Source organism: Ochlerotatus camptorhynchus, unplaced genomic scaffold, assembly GCF_037179485.1.
Source record: "Ochlerotatus camptorhynchus isolate MF236.1 unplaced genomic scaffold, CSIRO-AGI_Acam_v1.1 ptg000125l, whole genome shotgun sequence".
In the NCBI taxonomy this organism is placed as follows: domain Eukaryota; kingdom Metazoa; phylum Arthropoda; class Insecta; order Diptera; family Culicidae; genus Ochlerotatus; species Ochlerotatus camptorhynchus.
This window is the reverse complement of record NW_027040615.1, coordinates 155,513-178,338: the sequence shown is the minus strand read 5'-3', so window position 1 is coordinate 178,338 and position 22,826 is coordinate 155,513. Positions and strand designations below refer to the sequence as shown.

Below are 22,826 nucleotides of genomic sequence, written 5' to 3'. Positions count from 1 at the left end.
ATCAAGCTTGAGATTAAACTCATGATGTTCTACTCATTTAGCAAAAATGGTCGCTCTAAGGGCACCAAGCCCCTCATATCACATAATATAAGCTACGATCGCGTTGTTTTTACAACCATTACAAACCGACCCCGACCCCGACGGTGACGATGTTAAGTTTCACAAAATACAATATAATCAAGCGATGTTACTATAAGTTTCCCTAAAACTTTCACATTTTTCGGCTACCATGCCCCTTACATTACAAAGTAAACTACGTCTCACGTGACGATTTTACCAGTGTACAGATATTGTACATCTTTTAAGTTATCTCGATCGTTTTAAAACGATTGTTTTCTCCTCATATTTCACCGGGCCGTTCAGGCGTATATTGCATTAAAAACTTTACGCGAGATGCTATCTTATGTGAACCTTTCCTGTTGGACACTTAAAATTAACAAAAAAAACGTTAAACAACAGTTATGATTTATGCTAATTTTAATTCTATCATTTCCAGGATTCTTTCAAGTACTGGCTGTGTATGTTTAGACTAGACTAGACTAGACTAGTTATGATTTATGCTAATTTTAATGTTTCCAGCTTGAAATTTTCAGACAAGATAACACTTTTATAGCCTTTTCAATGAGAAATGCTTCAAAACTATTGAAGAGAGTCATTTTTGGTTAGACACATTTTTGGATTTTTTCCCCAAAATGTCTTGAAATTTTTTACCATCTATATATTTTCGGAAAAAGTATTTATTTTTCTCCTCCAACTTTGTCTCAGATGTCCGTTCGATCGGATGTGAAAAATATCGATCCCACCATTTTGAAGTATTTTGCCAGATTCAAAATGGCCGAAATTTTGCTTAAATTGACCAAAAACAAACAGTTATGCAAAGTTTCATGTAAATCGGAGAAGGTCGAGACTGAAATTCATTATTTTTTTGCTATTTGGCCTGGAAATGCTCTCATACCTCTTAGCTCCTTTCATATCTCTTAAACGCTTTCTCATACATTTTAAGGGGAAGTTTACCGGCCCGAAAAAAATACTGGGGACAATTATCAAAAATCCAAGAAAATCCGGGTTTTCCTTAGATGTCTAAGAAAATTTACAAGTAATTTTTTTTTTAATTTCATTATGAAAAAAATTTACCCTCAGCAAAATTGAAAGGTCGACGTTTTGTGGTTTTTCGAGTCCAACTTTATGCCATGATGACTTATAAGGAATGGTATCCAGGTAATCAAAACCGTCTTAATCATGACAAAATGGCGTACGAAACACGAGCCAAACAATAACGGGTTAAATCAACAACGGCCAACAACAAATATAAGATTGTTTGAAAGTTTGTTTGCAACATAGCTTGATAGGAATGATGGAATGACAAAACAAAAAAGTTCTCCATTGATTTTGGTGGATCAGTGTGTTGCAAACAGGGGTTGAAACAGTTGACGTTTTTTACTACACTCGCTTCGTTGTCGTGCGCGACAGTCTGTTTGTATTCGTACACTCATGCTCTACCGTCGTCTCTCTCACAAAACACAAACGGTTGTATAACATTCGAGCAATAAGAAAATTATCAAATAACTATCATATGACATGTGTGATTTCGTTCTAATTCCTCAATTTGGTATAAATTAAACCATTTCTGATCAGAAATGTTATAACTAGGACATCATCGCTTGCTATTTTCAGAATTCACACAAGCACAACATCAGCAGCTCTTATTATGAGAAAAACTAAAAAACATACATTCGTGACGGTCTTCGGCGGCAGTGTCGTATGACAGAGCCTTTTTTTATGACATTTTAGTTTGGTACTGTACTATGATAGCTTGTTTTGCAAATGTCGGAGGCAAAGGCAGTCAATTATCACAGGAAATGTGTCGACTACCGTGACCGCTTACAAGACTGGTTGCAAACCGTTCCGAACAAGCAGTTAAAGTTTTTCATGACCAGGGTTCTACATTTTCGAAGCAAAGAAGAAAAGAAAATGAACCCTCCGCAGAATCGCTTCATTTCTAGCAATATCATTTTCGTGTAAGTCATTGTGTTTCTTGTTGTTGAGTCACGATGAACATTGTCAAACATGACTTGACTATCGCTTGTTTCGTTCGTCAAATACATCAGTTCATTTAATTTGAAGCAAACACTTGTTTCAATTGATGCAATGAATGACTCGAAAACTGCTTCCTTCGTTTTTGCCACTTTCACTTCAATTCGGGGCTCATTCGACTTGTCACGTGTCGCGTCGTCAGGCATCAACATATAGTAACCGGTTAGTATCCGCACAATATAGGTTGCCGATAGGCATGGCATGTGTAGCAACAAAACAAAATGTTATTGCCATCGGGCTCAGGAAAAGTCTCAAATACCCTACAATATTGGTATTTTAGGAACGGTGACGACGCGAAGGTGCCGAAAATCGACGTCCGACGCAATTTTGGAATCCAATATGGCGGCCATCGGGCTTGGAAAATCGATATTCGACACCATTTGTAGGATATTTGACACTTCTTCTAAAATCAGAAGCCACCATCTTGATGGCGTCGGACCCATATTGATGGATATTTGACAGTATTCACTATATTTTCTTGAACTGGAAGCCACCATCTTGGATTTCAAAATGGCGTCGCATATCTATTTCCATTCTCTAAACGTCACCCCGATTCCACAAATACCCATATTGATGGGTCGGCAGCACTATTTCCCACTTTTCTGATACGGGAAGCCGCCATCTTGGATTTCAAAATATCGTCCGATATCAATTTTCGGCCTCTAAACATCACCCCGATTAAAAAATACCCATATTAATGGGTATTTGACAGTATTTCCAATTTTTTTTCGGAAATCGAATGCCGCCATCTTGGATTACAAAATAGCGTCGGATATCGATTTTCAGTCTAGGCGTCATCCAGTTTCGAAAAATACCTATAATGGGTATTTGACAGTATTTCCCTCTTTTTTAAACTGCGAGCCACGATCTTGTATTTTATAATGGCGTCGCATATCGATTTTCAATCTTTAGATGTCATGCCGATTCAAAAAATACCCAAATTGATGGGTCGCTGTCAGTATTTCCCACGTTTTCTGAAATCGAATGCCGCCATAATGGATGTCAAAATAGCGTCGGTCATCGATTTCCGGCCACTAGACGTAACTCCGATTCCAAAAATACCCACATTGATGGATAAGCAAACCACCCTATAATGATAAATTTGACATCACAGTACACATATCTATGCGTATGCGCTTAAATGAACCGAGTGAACAATCAACAAAAGTCAGAAAAACTGCGCGAATTTGAATCGAACAGCTTCGCTTCAATGTGAAATGAACGCGAGTCCAGCCAAAACAAACAGCATGAAAACTGAAGTGGTTCTATTGGTTCTGTTGATTTTGAAGAGGATCTGCTCGAAGAGAATACAGAATGACTTTCAATTAACCACTTTATTCGAGCAGTTAAAATGATGTTTACTACCGCTCGAACTTTGAAATAAAACATTATTTTGAGATTCTTTCTTCTAGAACCACGAGAAAAGTAGCCAACATTTGTGCGTTTCATAAAAAAATAGAAATTAGTTGGTCCAGTTTTGTGAAATCGCTGGTAGAAAGTCACGCCAAAACTGGTTGACAAAGTGGTCAATTGAAAGTGATGGTTGACACCTTCGTCGTCGCTTGACGATTTTCGATTGATAGTGACTTTGTTGGGCCCTGGTCATGACTATCGTCGCAAGTGTCTTGAATATTGTCCCGTATCTCTTAACCACTCACTCATACATCTTAACAACTCTCTCAAATCTCGTAGGCACTCTCTCATAGTAGTTCATCACTTTGTCACATCTCTTAACACGCCGAACACGATGCCTCTGGTAATAATGTGTAACGGCAAACTTGCATTATTTGAAAAATCATAGCTCAGCCATTTATTAGCGAATTTCAAATCTATTGACGCCATTTGAAACTACATACTACATAAAAATGTAATCGGTATCAATAGATTTAAAATCTATAGATAAATTGCTGAGCAATGATTTGTCAAGCATTGTCAATTTTCCGATACACATTTTACCACATTTTCTCATACCTCTTAACAAGCAATATCTTTGTTGAATATTTTGCATTTTTTTTTATAAAAAGCTATGAAAACTACAATATTATCTTAGTCCAGATATAAGGTCTTTGCATGAAATACTATAAAAATTATTTATGGAAAAAAAATCAAAATGTTTACTAAAAGTTTATGTTCTGCGAATTTGATCAAGTGTCAAGCGCCGTTGTTGAGTCAATTTTAGAAAAGATAGCATTTTTAATAAACATTCAAATAAACATAAGTTTAAGAATCTTTAAAATGATCTTTTTGTTATTGAATATTTTAAAAGATTCTTTTTCTCCATTTTGACGAATTTTTTTGATTTTATTTGCAGTGTGTTTTTTTTTATGGTTTAATCCAGATTCCTACAACTTTATCTCAGACGTCATTTCGATTAGATGTGCCGTGTGCGTGCTATGATTTATCAAATAATATCGAAAACGCTATTTTGGAAAATTAGGCGGGAGTCAAAATAGCAGAATTCCCGCACAAATTTTCTTGATTGCCCTCAGGCGAACAATTATGCGTAGAGTCATGGAATTCGGAGAGGGAAAAATAAAGTCGATTCGTCAGTTGGCGTGGAACTTATCTTTTAAAAATTAAATCATTTGAAATATTGGAAACTGTGGACACTTCAAAATTGACAAAAATCATAAAATAACCACTTTTGATCAAATTATCAAATTTCCGAACATTTTGTTAGAACAATGATAAACTTTCAAAATGTCCTTTTTTGTTATTAAAGTTTATCTGATCAGTTGTACATCTTCAGAATAATTACTGATCATTCTGAATTCTTGAAGGAATGTCCGATCTTTCTGATCAGCTGAAGATCTTCAGAATAATTCCTGGCTTCATTTGAATTTCCGATCAGTTGCAGATCTTTACAATAATTGCTGATCATCCTGATCTCTTGGATTAATATCCGAAGGACTTCATTTGAATTGCTGATCACTTGTAGATCTTCAAAATAATTTCTGATGATCCTGAATTCTTTGAGGAATGTCCAAAATACTTAATTTTAATATTTGATTGACTGAAGACCTTCAGAATAATTCCTGATCATACTGACCTCTTGGATAAATATCTGAAGGATTTCATTTGAATTTCCGATCAGCTGTTGATTTTCACAAAAATTCCTTGAAGTGTCTTGAAGAAACGTTCGAAGGACTTTATTTTAATTTCTGATCAGTTGTAGATCCTCAGAATAATTTCAAACTATGCTGACGTTTTGGAGGAATGTCCAAAGTGCTTTATTCGAATGTCTGACTAGTTGTAGATCCTCAGAATAATTCCTGATCATCCTGACTTCTTTGAGGAATGTCCGAAGTACTGTTTGAATGTCTGATCAGTTGTAGATTTCCAGAATAATTCCTGATCATTCTGACCTGTTGGAGGAATAATTCCTGATCCTCTTGCAATAATATCAGAAGAATTTAATTTGAATGTGCGATAAGTTGTTAATTTTCAGAATAATTCCTGATCATACTGACCTCTTGGATGAATACCCGTAGGATTTCATTTGAATTCCTGATCAGTTGTAGATCTTCAAAATAATGAAGAACTGAAGAATGCCCAAAAGGCTTCATTTGGTATTCAGATCAGATTTTGATCTTCAGAATAATTTCTGAGCATCCTGACCTCTTGGAAGAATGTCCGAAAGACTTTCTTTTAATTCTGATCAGTTGATAATCACCATAATAATTCCTGATCATGCTAACTCTTTTAGAAATGTATGAAGGACTTCATTTGAATATCTTATCAGTTGAAGATCTTCAGAATAATTCCTGATCATCCTGCTGTCTTGTAGGAATTTCCGAATATCTGACCAGCTTTAGTTTTTCTATAAATTCCTAACCATGCTGACTGTATTGTAGGAATGTCCGAAAGACTTTATTTGAATATCTGATCAGTTGTAGATCTGACCCCTTGGAGTAATGTTCGAAGGACTTCATTTGAATTTCCAATCAGTTGCAGATCTTTAGAATAATTCCTGACCATCCTGAAATCGCGGAGGAATGTCCGAATGACTTCATTTGAGTTTATGATCAGTTATAAATCTTCATGATAATTCCTGATCATCTTGACTTCTTTGAGGAATGTCCAAAGTACTTCATTCAGATGTATGGTCAGTTGTAGATCTTCAGAATAATTCCTGATCATGCTAGCCTCTTGGAGGAAAATCCGTAGGACTTCATTTGAATTTCTGATCAGTTGTAGATCTTCAGAATAATTCCTGATCATCCTGACTTCTTTGAGGAATGTCCGAAGTACTATTTGAATGTCTGATCAGTTGATCATGCTGAGGAATGTCAGAAAGACTTTATTTGAAGTTCTGTCCAGTTGAAAATCCTCAGAATAATTTCTGATCCTCTTGCAATAATATCCGACGAATTAAATTTGAATGTGCGATCAGTTGTTAAATTTCAGAATAATTCCTGATCATACTGACCTCTTGGATGAATACCCGTAGGATTTCATTTGAATTCCTGATCAGTTGTAGATCTTCAAAATAATGAAGAACAGAAGAATGTCCGAAAGGCTTGATTTGGCTTTCAGAGCAGATGTTGATCTTCAGAATAATTCCTGATAATTCTAACGTTTTGGAGGAATGTCCGCAAGACTTAATTTGAATATCTGATCAGTTGTAGATCTTAAGAATAATTTCTGAGCATCCTGACCTCTTGGAAGAATGTCCGAAAGACTTTCTTTTAATTTTGATCATGCTGACTCTTTTAGAAATGTCTGAAGGACTTTATTTGAATATCTGACCAGCTTTAGTTTTCCTATATATTCCTAACCATGCTGACTGTTTTGAGGAATGTTCGAAGGACTTCATTTGAATTTCCAATCAGTTGCAGACCTTTAGAATAATTCCTGACCACCCTGAAATCGCGGAGAAATGTCCGCAGAACTTCATTTGAGTTTATTATCAGTTATAAATTTTCATAATAATTCCTGATCATCTTGATTTCTTTGCGGAATGTCCAAAGTACTTCATTCAGATGTATGGTCAGTTGTAGATCTTCAGTATAATTCCTGACTATGCTAACCTCTTGGAGGAAAATCCGTAGGACATCATTTGAATTTCTGATCAGTTGTTGATTTTCATAATAATTCCTGATCATCCTGACTTCTTTGCGGAATGTCCGAAATACTTCATTTGAATGTCTGATCAGTTGTAATTCTTCATAATAATTCCTAAGCACCCTGACCAATACATTTGAATTCCTGTAAATAATGAAGAATTGAAGAATGTCCGAAAGACTTCATTTGAAATTCAGATCAGTTGTTGATCTCCAGAATAATTCCGGATCATTCTAACGTTTTGAAGGAATGTCAGAACGACTTAATTTGAATATCTGATCAACTGTAAACCTTCAGCATAATTCCTGATCATGATGAAAAAATGTGATTTTTTATTTAATTTTGGTAATGTGAACTGAACTGTTCGTGATTTTTTTAAGTGAACCACGTTGAAATAATTTATCAAATTTTTTGATGATGAGGACATCCGGCTGGATTCCCGCATTCCTGAATATGCATTGGAAATATGATTTTTTTTTGGCGTAGGACTACGTCTGTGATTTCAATATGGGGGTACACTTTGTGAAAACCGAAAATGGAACATGTAACGAAATTATGAAAGATTTTGAACGTTAATAACTGAGCTGCCCCTGGACCAATTTCAATAATTTTATCACCAATCGATCAGAAATATTTCTACGCATCGATAGTAGATAGATAGTATAGTAACTCTTCAGACTGCTGATTTTCAACAAGAAACTATTGACAAAGTGGTAAATGTCAAGCATTGTCTAGAAGCGTCGAAATAACTAACAAATCAACCAATTACGTGAATGGATATGCTGCTTCCCCAACACAGTCATCAGATAATCGTTTCTAGACGAAACATGTCGATGTAGCATTGCTGCTTCCCCAACACTGTTGGGCGTGTGCGAATAGGGAGAATGCAATTGCGTAACATTTTGAGCATTCCCGCGCTGCGGCCTTCCAACCTGTCGCAGACACCAGTTCAACCCCTGTCCAGCAGCAGACGGGCCGGGACTCTTGCGAGTGCCCAATCATTGAACCGAAGAATATGGGATTTTCCGGTCCGATTTGCTGATCCAGCTGCCTACACGTCATCATCTTCCAAAGGCTTTAAACCTGTACTACCATCGACCCTTTTCAGAACCACCAAGATTTTCCAAAAGACTTTAACTTCTGAACATGTCCCAACTAAAATTCAAATCAAAAAGTTTTTTTCAGAGCAATCATAGTCATACTAAAGAGTATAAACAGAGAGAACCCCGCTCAAATTCCTATTCCTACACAAAACACAAGCTCCTGCTGCAGTTAACAAATAACATTTATTATATAAGACCACGTAGTCCCACGTCACTGTTGCTTACAACCCCATAGGGCTGCCCCTTGTAGTTTTTGTTTAAATTTTGGTGATGCCACGAGATAATAATACCTTTCCTAAGAATATCAGCACTACTAGTACGGACTACGGATTATGATTCAGTGCTTGCCACAGTTGCCTCCGATTTAAAAATAGGGAATTTTTGAAAAAATCGATATAAATCGATTTTCTGGACCACCCTGACATGGAAATGGTCACCCTAATGACAAAATAAAAAATACTGGTCCGATATTTTGGTATAAGGAACAAAACTACAAATTTTTAAGAAATTCTGAGAACAATATATCGGTTTTGCTATGGAATGGCTGTATATACATCTCGATATTGAACAAACCAAAATCCATATTCCAGTCTAAACTCCTAATTCATTCTGATGAGACGTCTACGACTGTTTTCAAAGAAACTGCAGAGTTCTAGGATCAGTTTCATTAATTGATAGCTTTTTCGGAAGCTCCAGATCTTCCAGAGGGCCATTACGTGGTCCCAAGGGCTATTTTCCGATCACAACTCCGATTTCATATTGATAAGACGTCTATGAGTGAACTCGTAAAAACCCGGAGTTCTAGGATCAGATTCATGAATTGACCACTTTTCGGATGCTCCGGGTCTTTCAGTGGACCATTACGTGATCCCCAGCGTTCATATTCATATCACAACTCCGAATTAACTGTGATAAGACCTCTACGAGAGGATCACTTTCATGTATTGACCACTTTTACGGATGTTGCGGATCTTTCGAAGTACCATCCTGTTGTCCCGTGCGTTCTTATTTCGGTCACAACTCCGAATTCATTCTGGATAAGACATCTTTAAGACGTTTAGAAAAAAAAAACTACAAGGGATAGCCCCATGGGGTTGTACGCAATGGTGACGTAGGACTACGTGGTCTTATATAATAAATATTATTTGTTAACTGCAGCAGGAGCTTGTGATTTGTGTAGGAATAGGAATTTGAGCGGGGTTCTCTCTGTTTATACTCTTTTGTATGACACGCTTGACACAGATGGCCCACAGCGGCTCACGAAGAGCTACTGATTCCGATCAATAGCGGTGCGGCTTATTCCTCCTTCTATGGATGCTCACGTGGGCTGCAGCTCGCTGCTTGCAGGCAGCCTTTCTTTGTGTAGTGGAGAACACCTCCACTCACCACGCGGTGATTGAATTAACATTGATACCGGATGGAGCTCAACTTTGAAATCTGTGTTTGGGAAATTACTTTTCGCAGGCAATCGGTGATACTTTTAACTATCATAGCAACAGTTGCACATTCGTGCAATTTTCAATAGTGGTATTTTGAAAAATGATAATATTCAATCCGTATTTCTCATCGATTGGTGTTAAACTTTTGAAATTGGTTCAGGGGCAGCTAAGTTATTAACGTTCAAAATCTTTCATAATTTTGCTACATATTCCATTTTCGATTTTCACAAAGTGTACCCCCATATAGAAATGACAGACGTAGTCCTACGTCAAAAGAAAGGGAATTACCCGGTTATAAACAGCTGCCCACGAGAGCTAAATTGGTTGACGAAGAACAAACGTTACAATTCTAGATTCAATTCGGAAAGTGTCTAGAGTTTAACTATTGTCCAGATGCGTCAGACCTGATAAAGGATTCCTCATGTGCCATGAACCGGTCTGCATGGGCTCAAATGTATGACCCTTGTGCATTTCATGTTCTTTATGGAAAAGGATATCCCAAGCATCTGAGAAAAGAAGCAATCTATGACAGGAGAACGATTGGGTATTACTTGAAAGCTGAGGAAGATGAAGTAGGAAGCTAGTAGAGGAACCTCCATGAGTACTCAAAACAGCGGAATCACCATCAGTTCAGTCACTAAGAAATCATGCCGAATAATGCCAGATATCAATGATGGCCTCTTCTCCATCACAAGTTGTTACGCTACGATCAACACAATCACGGAGGGCATTGCTAGAGCTGACTATAATGCCAATGTAGCTTTCATGGTCAATCAGTTCGTGATGGCCAATTACCTGATCCGGAGGAAGATCATGGTTCTCCCAGATTATCACATCGGCTGAAGTATGCTATTGACGCCTGCGGACTTAGGAGGACTTCCTCTAACGTCATATGACTGTAATACAGTTAGGGGAAATGATGACAAGGTAACATTATGGATTAGTTTAGCTTTAACAATAAGAGAATTGGAACCTGACTTGTACGACTCGACGGTTTCTATGTGGCAAGATATAAAGTCACCAAGCACAAATAGCTTGGGCCTTAGGAGACTTGTGGAGGATGTCTATTCATTGAACATCTCGTCCCTGCCATTTACCGAGCGTCAAATAATAGATATGACTTCTGAATACCTAAGGTCGGATGAAGTAACAAATCCTGTGATTCGAAGGTTACACAGTGTAGATGCCTCAACAAGCTATGATAATATCATCCGAGTGTTGAGTTCTCTTCAACCCATGTACCCGCAGTTGGCGCATGAAATCTTGAAGAACAGCAATGCTGGAACACTTCTCCAGCTTGAAAACAAACTAACTGCTTCCAAAACCATCGAGAAGATTGTCACGCGAAAGACTGGTATATCTTTGATTCAACTTATCGACAAGGAAAATGATAAGCTCATTCAAATAATGAGGTCAAAGATAACTCATGTATTGGGGAAAGCTATGCACCATCGGGATTCTTCGTGTGCCTGTCCGTGTCAACTAGCAGATGAATTAAGGGTAAAAGGCTGGGGCATTGAGATCATCGGTGTGACAAAGCCATTCTCACCGTTTGGTGAGACCGGACAGAATTGAACTTTGAAATCTGTGTTAGGGAAATCGCTTTTCGCAGGCAATCGGTGATAATTTTAATTATCATAGCAAAAGTGGCACATTAGTGCAATTTTCAATAGTGACATTTTGAAATATGATAAAGCTTTAAGTTTAACAGATGGGTAGAAATATTTCTGATCGATTGGTGATAAAATTATTGAAATTAACTCAGGGGCAGCTGAGCTATTAACGTTCAAAATCTTTCATAATTTTGTTACATGTTCCATTTTCGGTTTTCACAAAGCGTACCCCCATATAGAAATCACAGACGTAGTCCTACGTCAAAAACCACGGAGCTCTAGAATGTTCCAGATCTTCCGGAAGACCATCCCGTGGTCTCCAGGATCCATATTCTAATTCAATCTGATAAGACGTCTATAAGTGGTTTCGAAAAAAAAACTCGGAGTACTAGGATCAGTTTCATGAATTAACCACTTTTACTGGTGTTCCGGATCTTCCTATGGACCATCCTGTAGTCCTCAGAGTCCATATTCGGGTCACAACTCCGATTTCATTATGATAAGACATCTATGAGTGGTTTCGAAAAAAAAACCGCGGAGTTTTAAGATCAGTTTTATTACGGATGTTCCGAATTTTTCGGTTTCAGTTTCATGAATTGACCACTTTTACGGATGTTCCGGATCTTCTACATGACCAGACTTGTGACCTACCGGAAACTGACTCTTCCCAAAAGGTGACCAACTTTCTGCTTAACAACTTCTCCAAAGCTTTCAGGAAGTTGTCTTACAATCAGTGTTTGGTCCCAATCAGCTCAAATCCCATATTCTTGATGGTTAGAAAGAACCGGAACAGCAAAGTTTAAAAGTAGAATGGATTTTATTTAACGACTAGCTTGAGTGGAGTCTTGAACAGGAATGAAAAGTTTTTCACCGTTGTTTATTTAAGAAAACTTAGGTTGCTAGGGGTGACGTGTCCTAGGAGGGTCCTCAGTTCGCGGAAACGTCCAGGTTCCAGGGGCTTGGTGAACGTGTCCGCTATTTGGTTTGCTGTATCAATTGCTTCGATTTGAAGTCTTCCTTGTGCCACATGGTCGCGCAAAAAATGGTGCTTTACATCGATGTGCTTGACACGCTTGCTTTAGGTGTTTGTGGCCATTGCAATGCACCCACGGTTGTCTTCGTACACCTTGAATGCCGTGTCCGGTCGAACTTGCTTCAGGTTTTCAAGGATTCCGTGCAGCCACAGCCCTTCGGAGGCCGCGGCACTTAAAGCTGCATACTCGGCTTCACACGACGACAGTGCAACGGTTTGTTGCTTGCGGCTTGCCCAAGACACGGTGTTCCCAAAGACCTTAAAGACGAAGCCACTAACGGATTTCCTATCCTCAGCATCCGATGCCCAGTCAGCGTCTGCGTACCCGACAAGTGCCTCGGCGTCGTCGTTTTGCTTGTACTGGAGCTTCAAGTTCTTCGTCCCCTTCACGTAACGGACCACTCTCTTCAGGGCTTGCCAGTGGGCCTCATCAGGTTGAACTTGGAAGCGCCCTAGGTATCCAACAGCGTAGCATATGTCCGGTCGAACACACAGCATCGTATACGTCAGGCTGCCCAGCAATTGACGGTATGGATGCGACACAGGATTCGCAGCTTGTGGTGGCAGGAAACAGCCTTTCTCCATTGGGGTTTTGACATGGTTACAGTCTTGCATGCCGAACTTCGTCAGCACACGGTCCACAGCAGCTTCTTGCGCCAGGTACATGCATCCGGTGGCGCGGTCGTATCGGATCTTCATTCCAAGGAAATGATTAACCACGCCGCAATCCGTCATCTGGAGCTTCTTGGAAAGAGCACGCTTGATCTCCTTCACCAGATCCAGTCGATCGCCAGCAATGAGCAAATCGTCCACGTAGATGATTATGTATACCCCCCCTCGATCGTCGATCCTGGTATATAGACAGTAATCATGCCGGGAACGGGTAAAGCCGAAATCCAGTAGAAGGTCGTTTAGCTTGTTGTTCCAACAGCGGGGGCTTTGCTTGAGTCCGTACAGCGATCGATCCAGCTTGCAAACGAAGTTCGGCGGTGCTGCAACTCCTTCGGGTATGGCCATGTAGACGTCTTCTTCAAGCTCACCGTAGAGGAATGCGGTCTTCACATCGAGTTGGTGAACGTGCATCCTTCGGTGGGTTGCTACAGCAAGAACGGTTCGTATCGTGGCTAACTTTGCTACGGGGGAATATGTTTCGTTGTAGTCGACTCCGGGCTTCTGTTGGAATCCCTTCGCCACCAAGCGCGCCTTGAAACGGATCGGTTCGCCATGCTCGTCCGGCTTGATTCGGAAGACCCATTTCGATTTGAGCGGAACCACACCAGCAGGGCATCTCACCAATCGCCAAGCATGGTTGTCCGCTAGCGACTGCAGTTCCTCACGGACCGCTTGCTGCCAAAGAGCTTCGTCGGCTCGTCCAGCGATCTCCTTGTACGCCTCCGGGACATCGAAGATCGAACGCTCGGCCTCATCTCGTCCAACGGAACCGTCAAATAGTACATCGGAAACGTTATGGGGAACATCTGCAGAATGGGATTGCGCGGCAGTGAAAATTTTTCCAACCAGAAATTCTTTCAACTTACCGGGGAGTCTGCGCTCCCGTTCGCTGCGCCTCGGGGTTTCCATTTCGAGGTTTGAACCACGGTCTAGTTGCGAAGGGAGCGCTCCGGTTTCTTCAACACCGTCGTCTTCAACCTCGCCTTCTTCATCATCAGTCAGGATGTCGTCATGTTGAGCCACCAGCGGCTCATCGGGTTGAACGGACTGTTCAGGGGTTTGCACGTCTTCCTCATCTTGATCCTCGAACTCGTACGGAGCAACAACCAAAGGAGTTTCGTCACGGATCTGGGTGGCAAACGGAAAACTGTTTTCATCGAACTTGACATCTCTGGCTAGGAATAACTGCTTCTTCTCTTTGTTCCACAGGCGGTAGGCGTTCGGCGCATAGCCGATCATCACAGCAGGCTTGCTTTTCGGATCCAGTTTCTTCCTCTGTGCCGTGGACACCCAAGCAAATGCTTTACAGCCGAACACACGTAGTTTACTAACGTCCGGCTTGTGACCAGTCCACATTTCCGCAGGAGTCTTCCAATCAGATACCGCGGTGGTTGGACTTCTGTTCGTCAGGTATACCGCCGCTAGAACCGCTTCATTCCACAGATTCTTCGGAGTTTGGGCTTCAATCAGCATCGCACGCACCTTTTCGACGATTGTCCGATTGAACCGTTCGGACACTCCATTCTGCTGTGGTGTGTACGCTGCGGTTGGCTCGACTTGGATCCCCTTGGAAATCGATACCAATCACGCTGGTCATTGGAGCAATACTCGCGCCCTTGGTCGACAGTCAGCTTCGAAATCGAATGTCCCAGAGCGGCACTCGCCATGGCCTCGTACTCTCGAAACTTCTGGAACACCTCGGACTTCTTCTTGATGGGATATACTACTGCAAAGTGCGTGTAATCATCAATAAAGGTGACGAAGTACCGAGAATCATCCCAAGCCGCTGGTGTAATTGGACCGCACACATCGGAGTGCACTCGTTCTAGAGGTCTTGTAGCACGGACTCTAGTACCCGTGAATGGTTCTCGGCACTGCTTTCCGAGAACACAAACATCACAAAAATCCAATTTATCTGGTTTCTCGGGAATACCTGTTACCATGCCATGCTTCGCGAGTGTCTGCAAACTCTTGCTCCCCAAATGAGCCAGTCGACGATGCCACAGGTTACCAGTCACAGCTCCACACATGTTGGCCGCCACCGTATCGACACGGAGATCGAGCTCGTAAAAATCGCCCCGCATGGGACATCTCGCAATCAGGTCACGACCTTGCTTCATGATCGCTTCCTTTTTCGTGAATGTGACATCAAGATCCGCTTTTGCCATCTTCTTCACAGATAGCAAGTTCGCTCGAAGATCTGGTACGAAGAGGACGTTCTTCAAGCTGATATAGTTACCTTCCTTGTTGACGCCGTTGATCGTGCCACTGTGCCGGGAAATCAGGGATTGATCATCCTTCGCCACGTTTATGACGACAGGGTGCTTCAGCTTCGTGAGGTCGGCGAAACAGTTCTTCACATTCACAAGGTGGTCCGAGGCTCCGGAATCCAGCTTAAAGGAAACTGCTCTCTCGTCCTTTGTTTGGGAGCATCTCCCGGTCATAAAAGCCACCGCCTTACCTCCAGCAGCAGCGTTAGCTTCAGCGCGCCCATCTGTCTTCAACTTCACACGACAGTCCTTGGCCTTGTGCCCCTTCTTCTGGCAACGGTTACACTTTCCGGTGAACTTACCAGGCTTCTGCTTCGATCCTTGGAATGCTGCAGGTTTCTCTTGGCAGGAATCCGCTGCCCGGTCGGTTTTCTTGAGCTCCTCGGCAAGAAGGCGCTCGCGAACAACATCCAGTTTTAGGTTTTCCTCACCTAGATTTTCCAGTGCCGTAACCAACGGATCGAACGACTCGGGAAGGGTAGCAAACAGCTGGGACACAATATCGTTCTCTTCAAGCTTCGCTCCGACCAGCTTCAGTTGTCGGATCAGCTCTTCGAAGGTTTTCAGGTGATCTTTCACAGACGAACCTTCCATCATTCGTAGCTTCGCAAGTTGCTTCCTGACGAATGTCTGCGACGAGACGGACTTCTTGGCGTAGGCGGATTCAAGGCTCATCCACATCTCCTTGGACGTCTCCTTGTCCCGCACCAAATGCAGCAAATCGTCATGAACAAATGACGTCAGCAGGAACGCCGCCTTACCGTCATCTTCCTGGAACTTCGTGAGCTCGGCCGCTTCCATCGGAGGATCCTTCTTGATGATATCCAACAGCTTCACGGACTTCAGATACTTCTCCACTCGAAATTGCCAATTGTCGAAACCGGTGCCCGAGAACTGCGGGATCCCGTGGACCAAATCCTTGCGTGAGTCGCCCATAACCTCTTGATGGTTAGAAAGAACCGGAACAGCAAAGTTTAAAAGTAGAATGGATTTTATTTAACGACTAGCTTGAGTGGAGTCTTGAACAGGAATGAAAAGTTTTTCACCGTTGTTTATTTAAGAAAACTTAGGTTGCTAGGGGTGACGTTCGGTCTCCAAGGAGGTTATCAGCACACTGCGTTACCGATTTACTCCAACACATATGATACGTGTGTTCGTGAATGCCGGATCGACATAATACGTGGAATCCAGTGGCAACCATACTATAGGAATCCGGCAAGAACGAATTCGTACTATAGGAGTATTGACTGTATAAGGCTCTGCGGCGTTTGAAACCACGCGCAATCGATTCCCTTAACTTTTTCCCTTTGAAAAGTCAATTTTCAGCGTCCTTTTTAGATATTGAATCATGGGTAATTTCAGGCCCTTTTTGCCCATAGTACATTGACAGCTTTTGGTCGTATGGACCATTTTGCCTACGGACATTTTTTGTTTCCAATATTACGTTACTTAACCCGGAATACGAACTAAGCTACAATATTTTTCAGTGTAGCTACAGCATCATTATAATGGCTCTTAAACCTGGTGGTCATCGAAAAATTACGTTGAATCGACGCAAATGTTTTTGGTGGTCTAAAATATCTGAAAAAAGTCTATGAAATTGTTATAACCATTTCCTATCCTCCTGAACCATACTGCCTTTCATTTTTTTTTTATTGTTTTCCAATGACCTGTTAATCCTTCTTCCACATCACCTAACCTCTTAAGCCAGAGCTAGTAGGACCTTATCTAGATTTATACTCAGTGTAATCAGTGCCATACGTGTACAGGAATGGTGGGGATCTGGAAATGGGAAATGTGCGACAGATGCAATGGACCATTTTCATGACCATATCCTAGGGAACTTAGTCAACAATGAGTGCACCTTAAATGCTACTGTTAATCTCATTATCCTTAGAGCAAGGCGTTCAGTAAAGATAGACACAACAGTACTTCGCAGCACCAAACAAGCAATAGGCAAGCAATATTAACACGCAACATCCATTAGCTCTCTCAGGTTCGAGCGTTCAATTAGAGAAAAAAAAATATGAAGAGGGAAAAAAAGCCAAACAGCAACATAACCTCAACATGTGTGTTAATTATAATGATACATAGCGCGCTTTAGCAGTAATTTATAAATCTTAGGTTGAACAAATCAAAAAGAATCTTACCTCATATCAAGCAAAAACTCGCGTCGCGCGGATGTCTTCTACTGTGTCTGCTCGATATCTCCCTTTCACACTCTCTCCCTCTCTTCCTCTCTCCTACTTTGAACAACTTTTTATGGGTGTGTGTTTTCTAAATCATGTAATCTTGATTGATTTCGTTCAAATGGCGCGGGGGGGATTTTCGCGGGCAACCAATGAAATGGAAAATGCCAATTGAATTCGATTGTTTATCGAACAAGAAGAAGCCACTCAGGACCGGACAAAATCACTAAGTCGGAGTTAAATTAGAACAACAACAGCAATAACAACAACAACAGTAAGGACAACCGAACGAGGATGGGGAAATGGGTTTCGTTCTTGGTAAAAAAAAAGAAGGGCACTAATGAAAACAAAACAAAAACAAGCGATTGTTGAATGTAAAAAGAAAGTAGCTTTACTGGAAATAAATAATTCGTAAAAGTATTTATAAACACAAAAAAAAACAGAGGTTCTTGTCTTACACTTACGATGCCTTAAGTCTTATGATAGCTTTTTATTTATTGTTTCTGGTTCAGATTAAATATTAGTTGTAGATAATTAATTTCACTGTCAATCAATTCAGGCTTGAGGTTTGCGTTTTTTTCGGAAAAGTTTCGAGGTTAAGCCAAACAACCAGAATGCGTTGCGTGGTTAAAGATTTTAAAATGTAGCATTTTATCCGATCTAAACATTGATTGATCGTATATGAGTCAGTATTCGAACTTATATACGATTAAATTCAAACTTTACGACTTCTGGTTGTCTGGGAATGGGAGGGGGGCGGTAAAAAGCAGTTCAAGCGACTGAGAGTTTAGTACCTGCGCAAGTCATGGCTTAAAAAGATCTTCTCTTCTCGATATTGAGCTTATGTTTGTAAAAAGTAATATTAGCTAACATTGAGCGATTCGATAGGAGGAGTCGTTCTGTTCAATTTCAATCAGTTTGCATCCCGAGAGCAGATTAGTGTCTCGCATTAATGTCGCTGCCATTTGCTTGTTGGGTCTCTGCACGCACCGCGTAACTTCTTGACTCAAGGAGGAGATTATTTGGCGAATTTAATTGGAGGGATAGGAATCACGCGGCGAAGTAAGAACAATAAGTATACAAAGGATTGCACAAGGATTCTCTCGATTTAAGCACTTTTCTCGAGTATTAAAATTACATACAAACTATCATGAAAGGGTGCATGAATTGCAAAAAAAATAGGTACCTAAGCACTATTGCACTACAATTTGCACTGGTCAAACACGTTCTACCGGCTGTGCCGTATGTTGTGTACGCTAAAGACTCTATAACTAGAATAAGGTGCCTTGGGTGTCTTTCTATCTAAAATCTAAAAATCAATTGTCCTGATCCGGTGTGCAACTACAGCAACACCCTTCACAACCCTTATGCGCAGGGTTACTGAGGCACTGAAGCCCTAGCAGATCTTTCGTCGTTGTCTGATTCGAAAATAAATCGGTAAGGTGGTATGTATAGGCAGAACAAAACCGAACCAAGGTTCATTGGAAGTAATCAACTGAAGTCATTACTCGGATGAAAACACAGAAAAGTTATCAAAGCTGAGCTGCTTACCTTGCACCGAGTCGTCATCTAGGTCGTCCTGGCTGCTGGATAGACGAGCTGTTTGGGAAAGATGGAATGGGGAACCGATTAGTGAACGGCTGTGGTCTCTTGTGTATGTGTGGAATCAGTGGATCGAATGAATGAAAAGTAGCGGAAAAACCTGTAAAAGTTGTCCCTGAAAATGGCAAAAAGATCTTTAAAATACTAAAAAAATTACCTTGAAAACGCCCAAAAAGATCTTAAAATGCGTAGAAAGCACCAAGAATGGCGATTAAATTAACTTAAAAATGTCTAAATGGTCATGACCCGTCAAAATCGGCATGAACACCTAAATGGTTTCACTGAATATGACCCACAAATCTCGAATTTTCGGTTCCCTAAACATGACCTAGATGCGTTCGGAACATGTCTTGAAACATTCGAATAGATTTGTCCGGAAAGCCTTCCACATACGTCCTTCCAGTTCTACGAACTAGTTTAAATCCTTCACGTTTGTTTACCAGAAAACTTTTTCGAAACTTCCCTTCGATGTACGGTGAACTTGCCCTGCAAGTTCACTGAACATATTCCTGAAATCTTCCTACTGGTCCTCTGACCTGGCAGCTGCCTTAGCTTACCATTCTTCCTCTCTCAACATATGTAGTTTGGTTTTCTTTTTTTTTAAGAGACCTTCAACCGTAGGCTGGTTCATCTCTGGGAGCCCCAGAAGGGGACTCCCTAAGTTGCAGAGTTTTTTAATCGGTTTGGGAGCCCGGAATGGACTTCCCCTTTGATATGGGGAGTCCAGAAGGGCCTTCCCCAAGGTTTGGGTGGCCCTCCAGAATGGAGTGCCCTAAACTGTCTTTGCTTTCTACAGTCGTTTGGTATTCGTCGATATTGCCAGGTCGTTTACCTTGGGACGTCCTTTTCGTTGCGTTTGTTGGTTGAATGAGTTCTTGTCTGGTTTTGGTATATTTGAAAGCTCGGTTCGTAATCCATGGTAGCAGTGGTCATGGTATATAAACCACCGACAGCAAGCTTCGCGGAGCGGTCCACTGTCGGCAATAGTGTCATGTTCAGTTCGATTAAATTGCATCGAAGAGGTCGGCTTCTCGGGGGAAACCTTCGAGGGCCGCAGTTCTGGCCGGGTCATCCACTAAGGCATCCCGGATGCTTCCGGCAATGCCGTATAGTATGTGTGGGCCCTCGTTTTGAGGGCAGTGGCAGATGGCATGTTCGACGGACATACCTCACATATCTTATAAAAAGGGCCGGTGCCAGAGAAATTGTGCGATATGCGGGTGTGTCCCGTTCTCAATCTTGAATAAATCACCTCGAATTCACCATCGAATGATGGTTCTTAGGATCCTCCCATCGGACGATATCTCCTTTAGCCTTCCGGATGATTGGTTCTCTAGCGTCGTTCCAGGCGCAAAATTTGTCGACCCATTTTTTCAGGTCAGCAGCTGGTTCTGTACCGGTGTATGCCGTGGCCTGCCTGCGACGTTGCCACGTACCCCGCAATGACCCGGGATCCAAACAAAGGTAGTGCCCAGTAGGGCATACCTTTGGATGCCTTGGATCCCCGGGTGTTTGGAGATGTCTGAATCGAGGGCTTCCACTACACTAGCCGAGTTGGTAAACACGACGATCGGGTTGTCGCAGCAACTTCGGCCGAGAAGATGGAGCATTGGATCGGAAGCTTATAGCAGACTACGAGCTGCGGTTCAGTTACCCGGATGGTATGATGTTCGTATTTTTCGTTTTAAGGCTGGGTTCCCGATTGAGAGACAGCTAGGGGGTTGGAACCGGCCTTGAACTTGTTCTTGTTGGAGTATTCGGTCCGGGTTTTTGGTAGATTCCAACCTCTGGCTCCGATCCAGTGAACCCTGCTCACTGTAGGGAGCACTTGGTTGGAGCACTTGGTTGGACCACTTTATCAGGAGTTGGTTGGCCTCCATCAAGAGGAACCCTCTCTCGGCTGTGTTCTTCTCGTCCAGGTCGATTGCTCTACGGCAGATCGTGTTCGCAATAAATCTTTCGAAAGGTGGGCAGCCGCTTTCGGTGCAAGCAGCAATGCTGGGAGTGAATGGTATTAGACCGGTCGTATGTCAGCTTTGAGTTTATAATGGTCTTGGCCACATGGAGTCGAGTGGGCCGATTGCTGTCTGGGTGCCGACCTTGCAAGGTGCGCATTATATTAATCCTGGTCTTGCATTTGTCCCGCAGAAGTGTTTCGAGAAAGATAATTTCCTATCAAAGTAGATGCCTAGGATGCGCACTGTCCTCTGGTACGAAATGACGGACGGAATTCTTTCTGAATTCCAGACAGAATTCGTTTTAAATTCCAGAAGGAATACGTTCTGAATTCAAAGCAGGATAAGTTCTGACTTCCAGACGGCCTCTGTTCTGAACTCCAGGCCGCCTGTGTTCTGAATATTAGATGGAATTCGATCTGAATTCCACACGGAATTCCAGACGGAATTCGTTTTGAATTCAAGACGGAATTCGTTTTGAATTCAAGACGGAATTCGTTTTGAATTCAAGACGGAATTCGTTCTCAATTCCAGAAGAAATTTGTTCTGAATTCCGGAAGAAATTCGCTCTGATTTCCAGGATTCATTCTGCATTCCAGATGGAATTTATTTTTAATTCCAGACGAAATTCGTTCTGAATTCCAGACAGAATTCGTTCTAAATTCCGGAAGGAATTTGCTCTAATTTCCACAATTCATTCTGAATTCCAGATGGAATTTGTTTTTAATTCCAGACGGAATTCTTTCTGAATTCTGGAAGGAATTTGTTTTGAACTCCAGAAGTAATTCGTTGAATTTCGACAGAAATTCGTTCTGAATTCCGGGAGGAGTATGTTTTGAATTCCGGAAGGACTTCAAGACGGAATTCGTTTTGAATTCAAGGCGGAATTCGTTCTCAATTCCAGAAGAAATTTGATCTGAATTTCAGATTGCATTCTTTATGAACTCCATAAGGAATTCGTACTGAATTGCAGACAAAATTTGTTCTAAATTCCGGAAGGAATTCGCTCTGATTTCCAGGATTCATTCTGCATTCCAGATGGAATTTATTTTTAATTCCAGACGAAATTCGTTCTGAATTCCAGACAGAATTCGTTCTAAATTCCGGAAGGAAATTGCTTTAATTTCCAGAATTCATTCTGAATTCCAGATGGAATTTGTTTTTAATTACAGACGGAATTCGTTCTGAATCCCAGAAGGAATTCGTTCTGAACTCTGGAAGGAATTTGTTTTGAACTCCAGAAGTAATTCGTTCTGAATTTCGACAGAAATTCGTTCTGAATTCCGGGAAGAGTATGTTCTGAATTCCGTAAGGACTTCAATCTTAATTCAATGAAGGAATTCGATCTGAAAACTTCGGAAGGAATTTGATGGGAAGGGATTCTATCTGAATTCCAGAAAGAATTCGATCTGAATTCTAGAGAGAATTCAGTCTTAATTCCAGAAGGAATTCGATCTGAATTCAAGAAGGAATTCGATCTGAATTCCAAAAGGGAATTGTTCTGAATTCTGGAACGAATTCGTTCTGAATCTTGGAAGGAATTTATTCTGATTTCCAGTAGAAATTCGTTCTGAATTCCAGAAGTAATTCGTTCTTGATTTCAGAAGAAATCCGTTTTTAATTCCAGAAGAGATTCGTTGTGAATTCCAGAAGAGATACGTTGTGAATTCCAGACGGAGTTCATTCTGACTTGTCCGCTGTTGAGACTTAAATTCGAGACCTTCGAAAACGAGAATCGAGAATACCAGCCAGAATTTTAACATGAAGAATGCATTCTCAATTTCTTGAAAAA

At 41.2% G+C, this 22,826-nt stretch overlaps 1 protein-coding gene across 8 annotated transcripts in view; it reads right to left on the bottom strand.

The window, feature by feature from the left end:
- The window catches only part of Stim (stromal interaction molecule), a 123,836-nt gene that overhangs the window by 40,827 nt on the left and 60,183 nt on the right, over positions 1–22,826 (bottom strand). For all 8 annotated transcript variants that reach the window (XM_065220407.1, XM_065220405.1, XM_065220412.1 and 5 more), the window contains one exon: positions 19,029–19,076. In XM_065220407.1, coding sequence (XP_065076479.1) covers positions 19,029–19,076 — 48 coding nt within the window. The remainder of the gene's footprint in view (positions 1–19,028; positions 19,077–22,826) is intronic.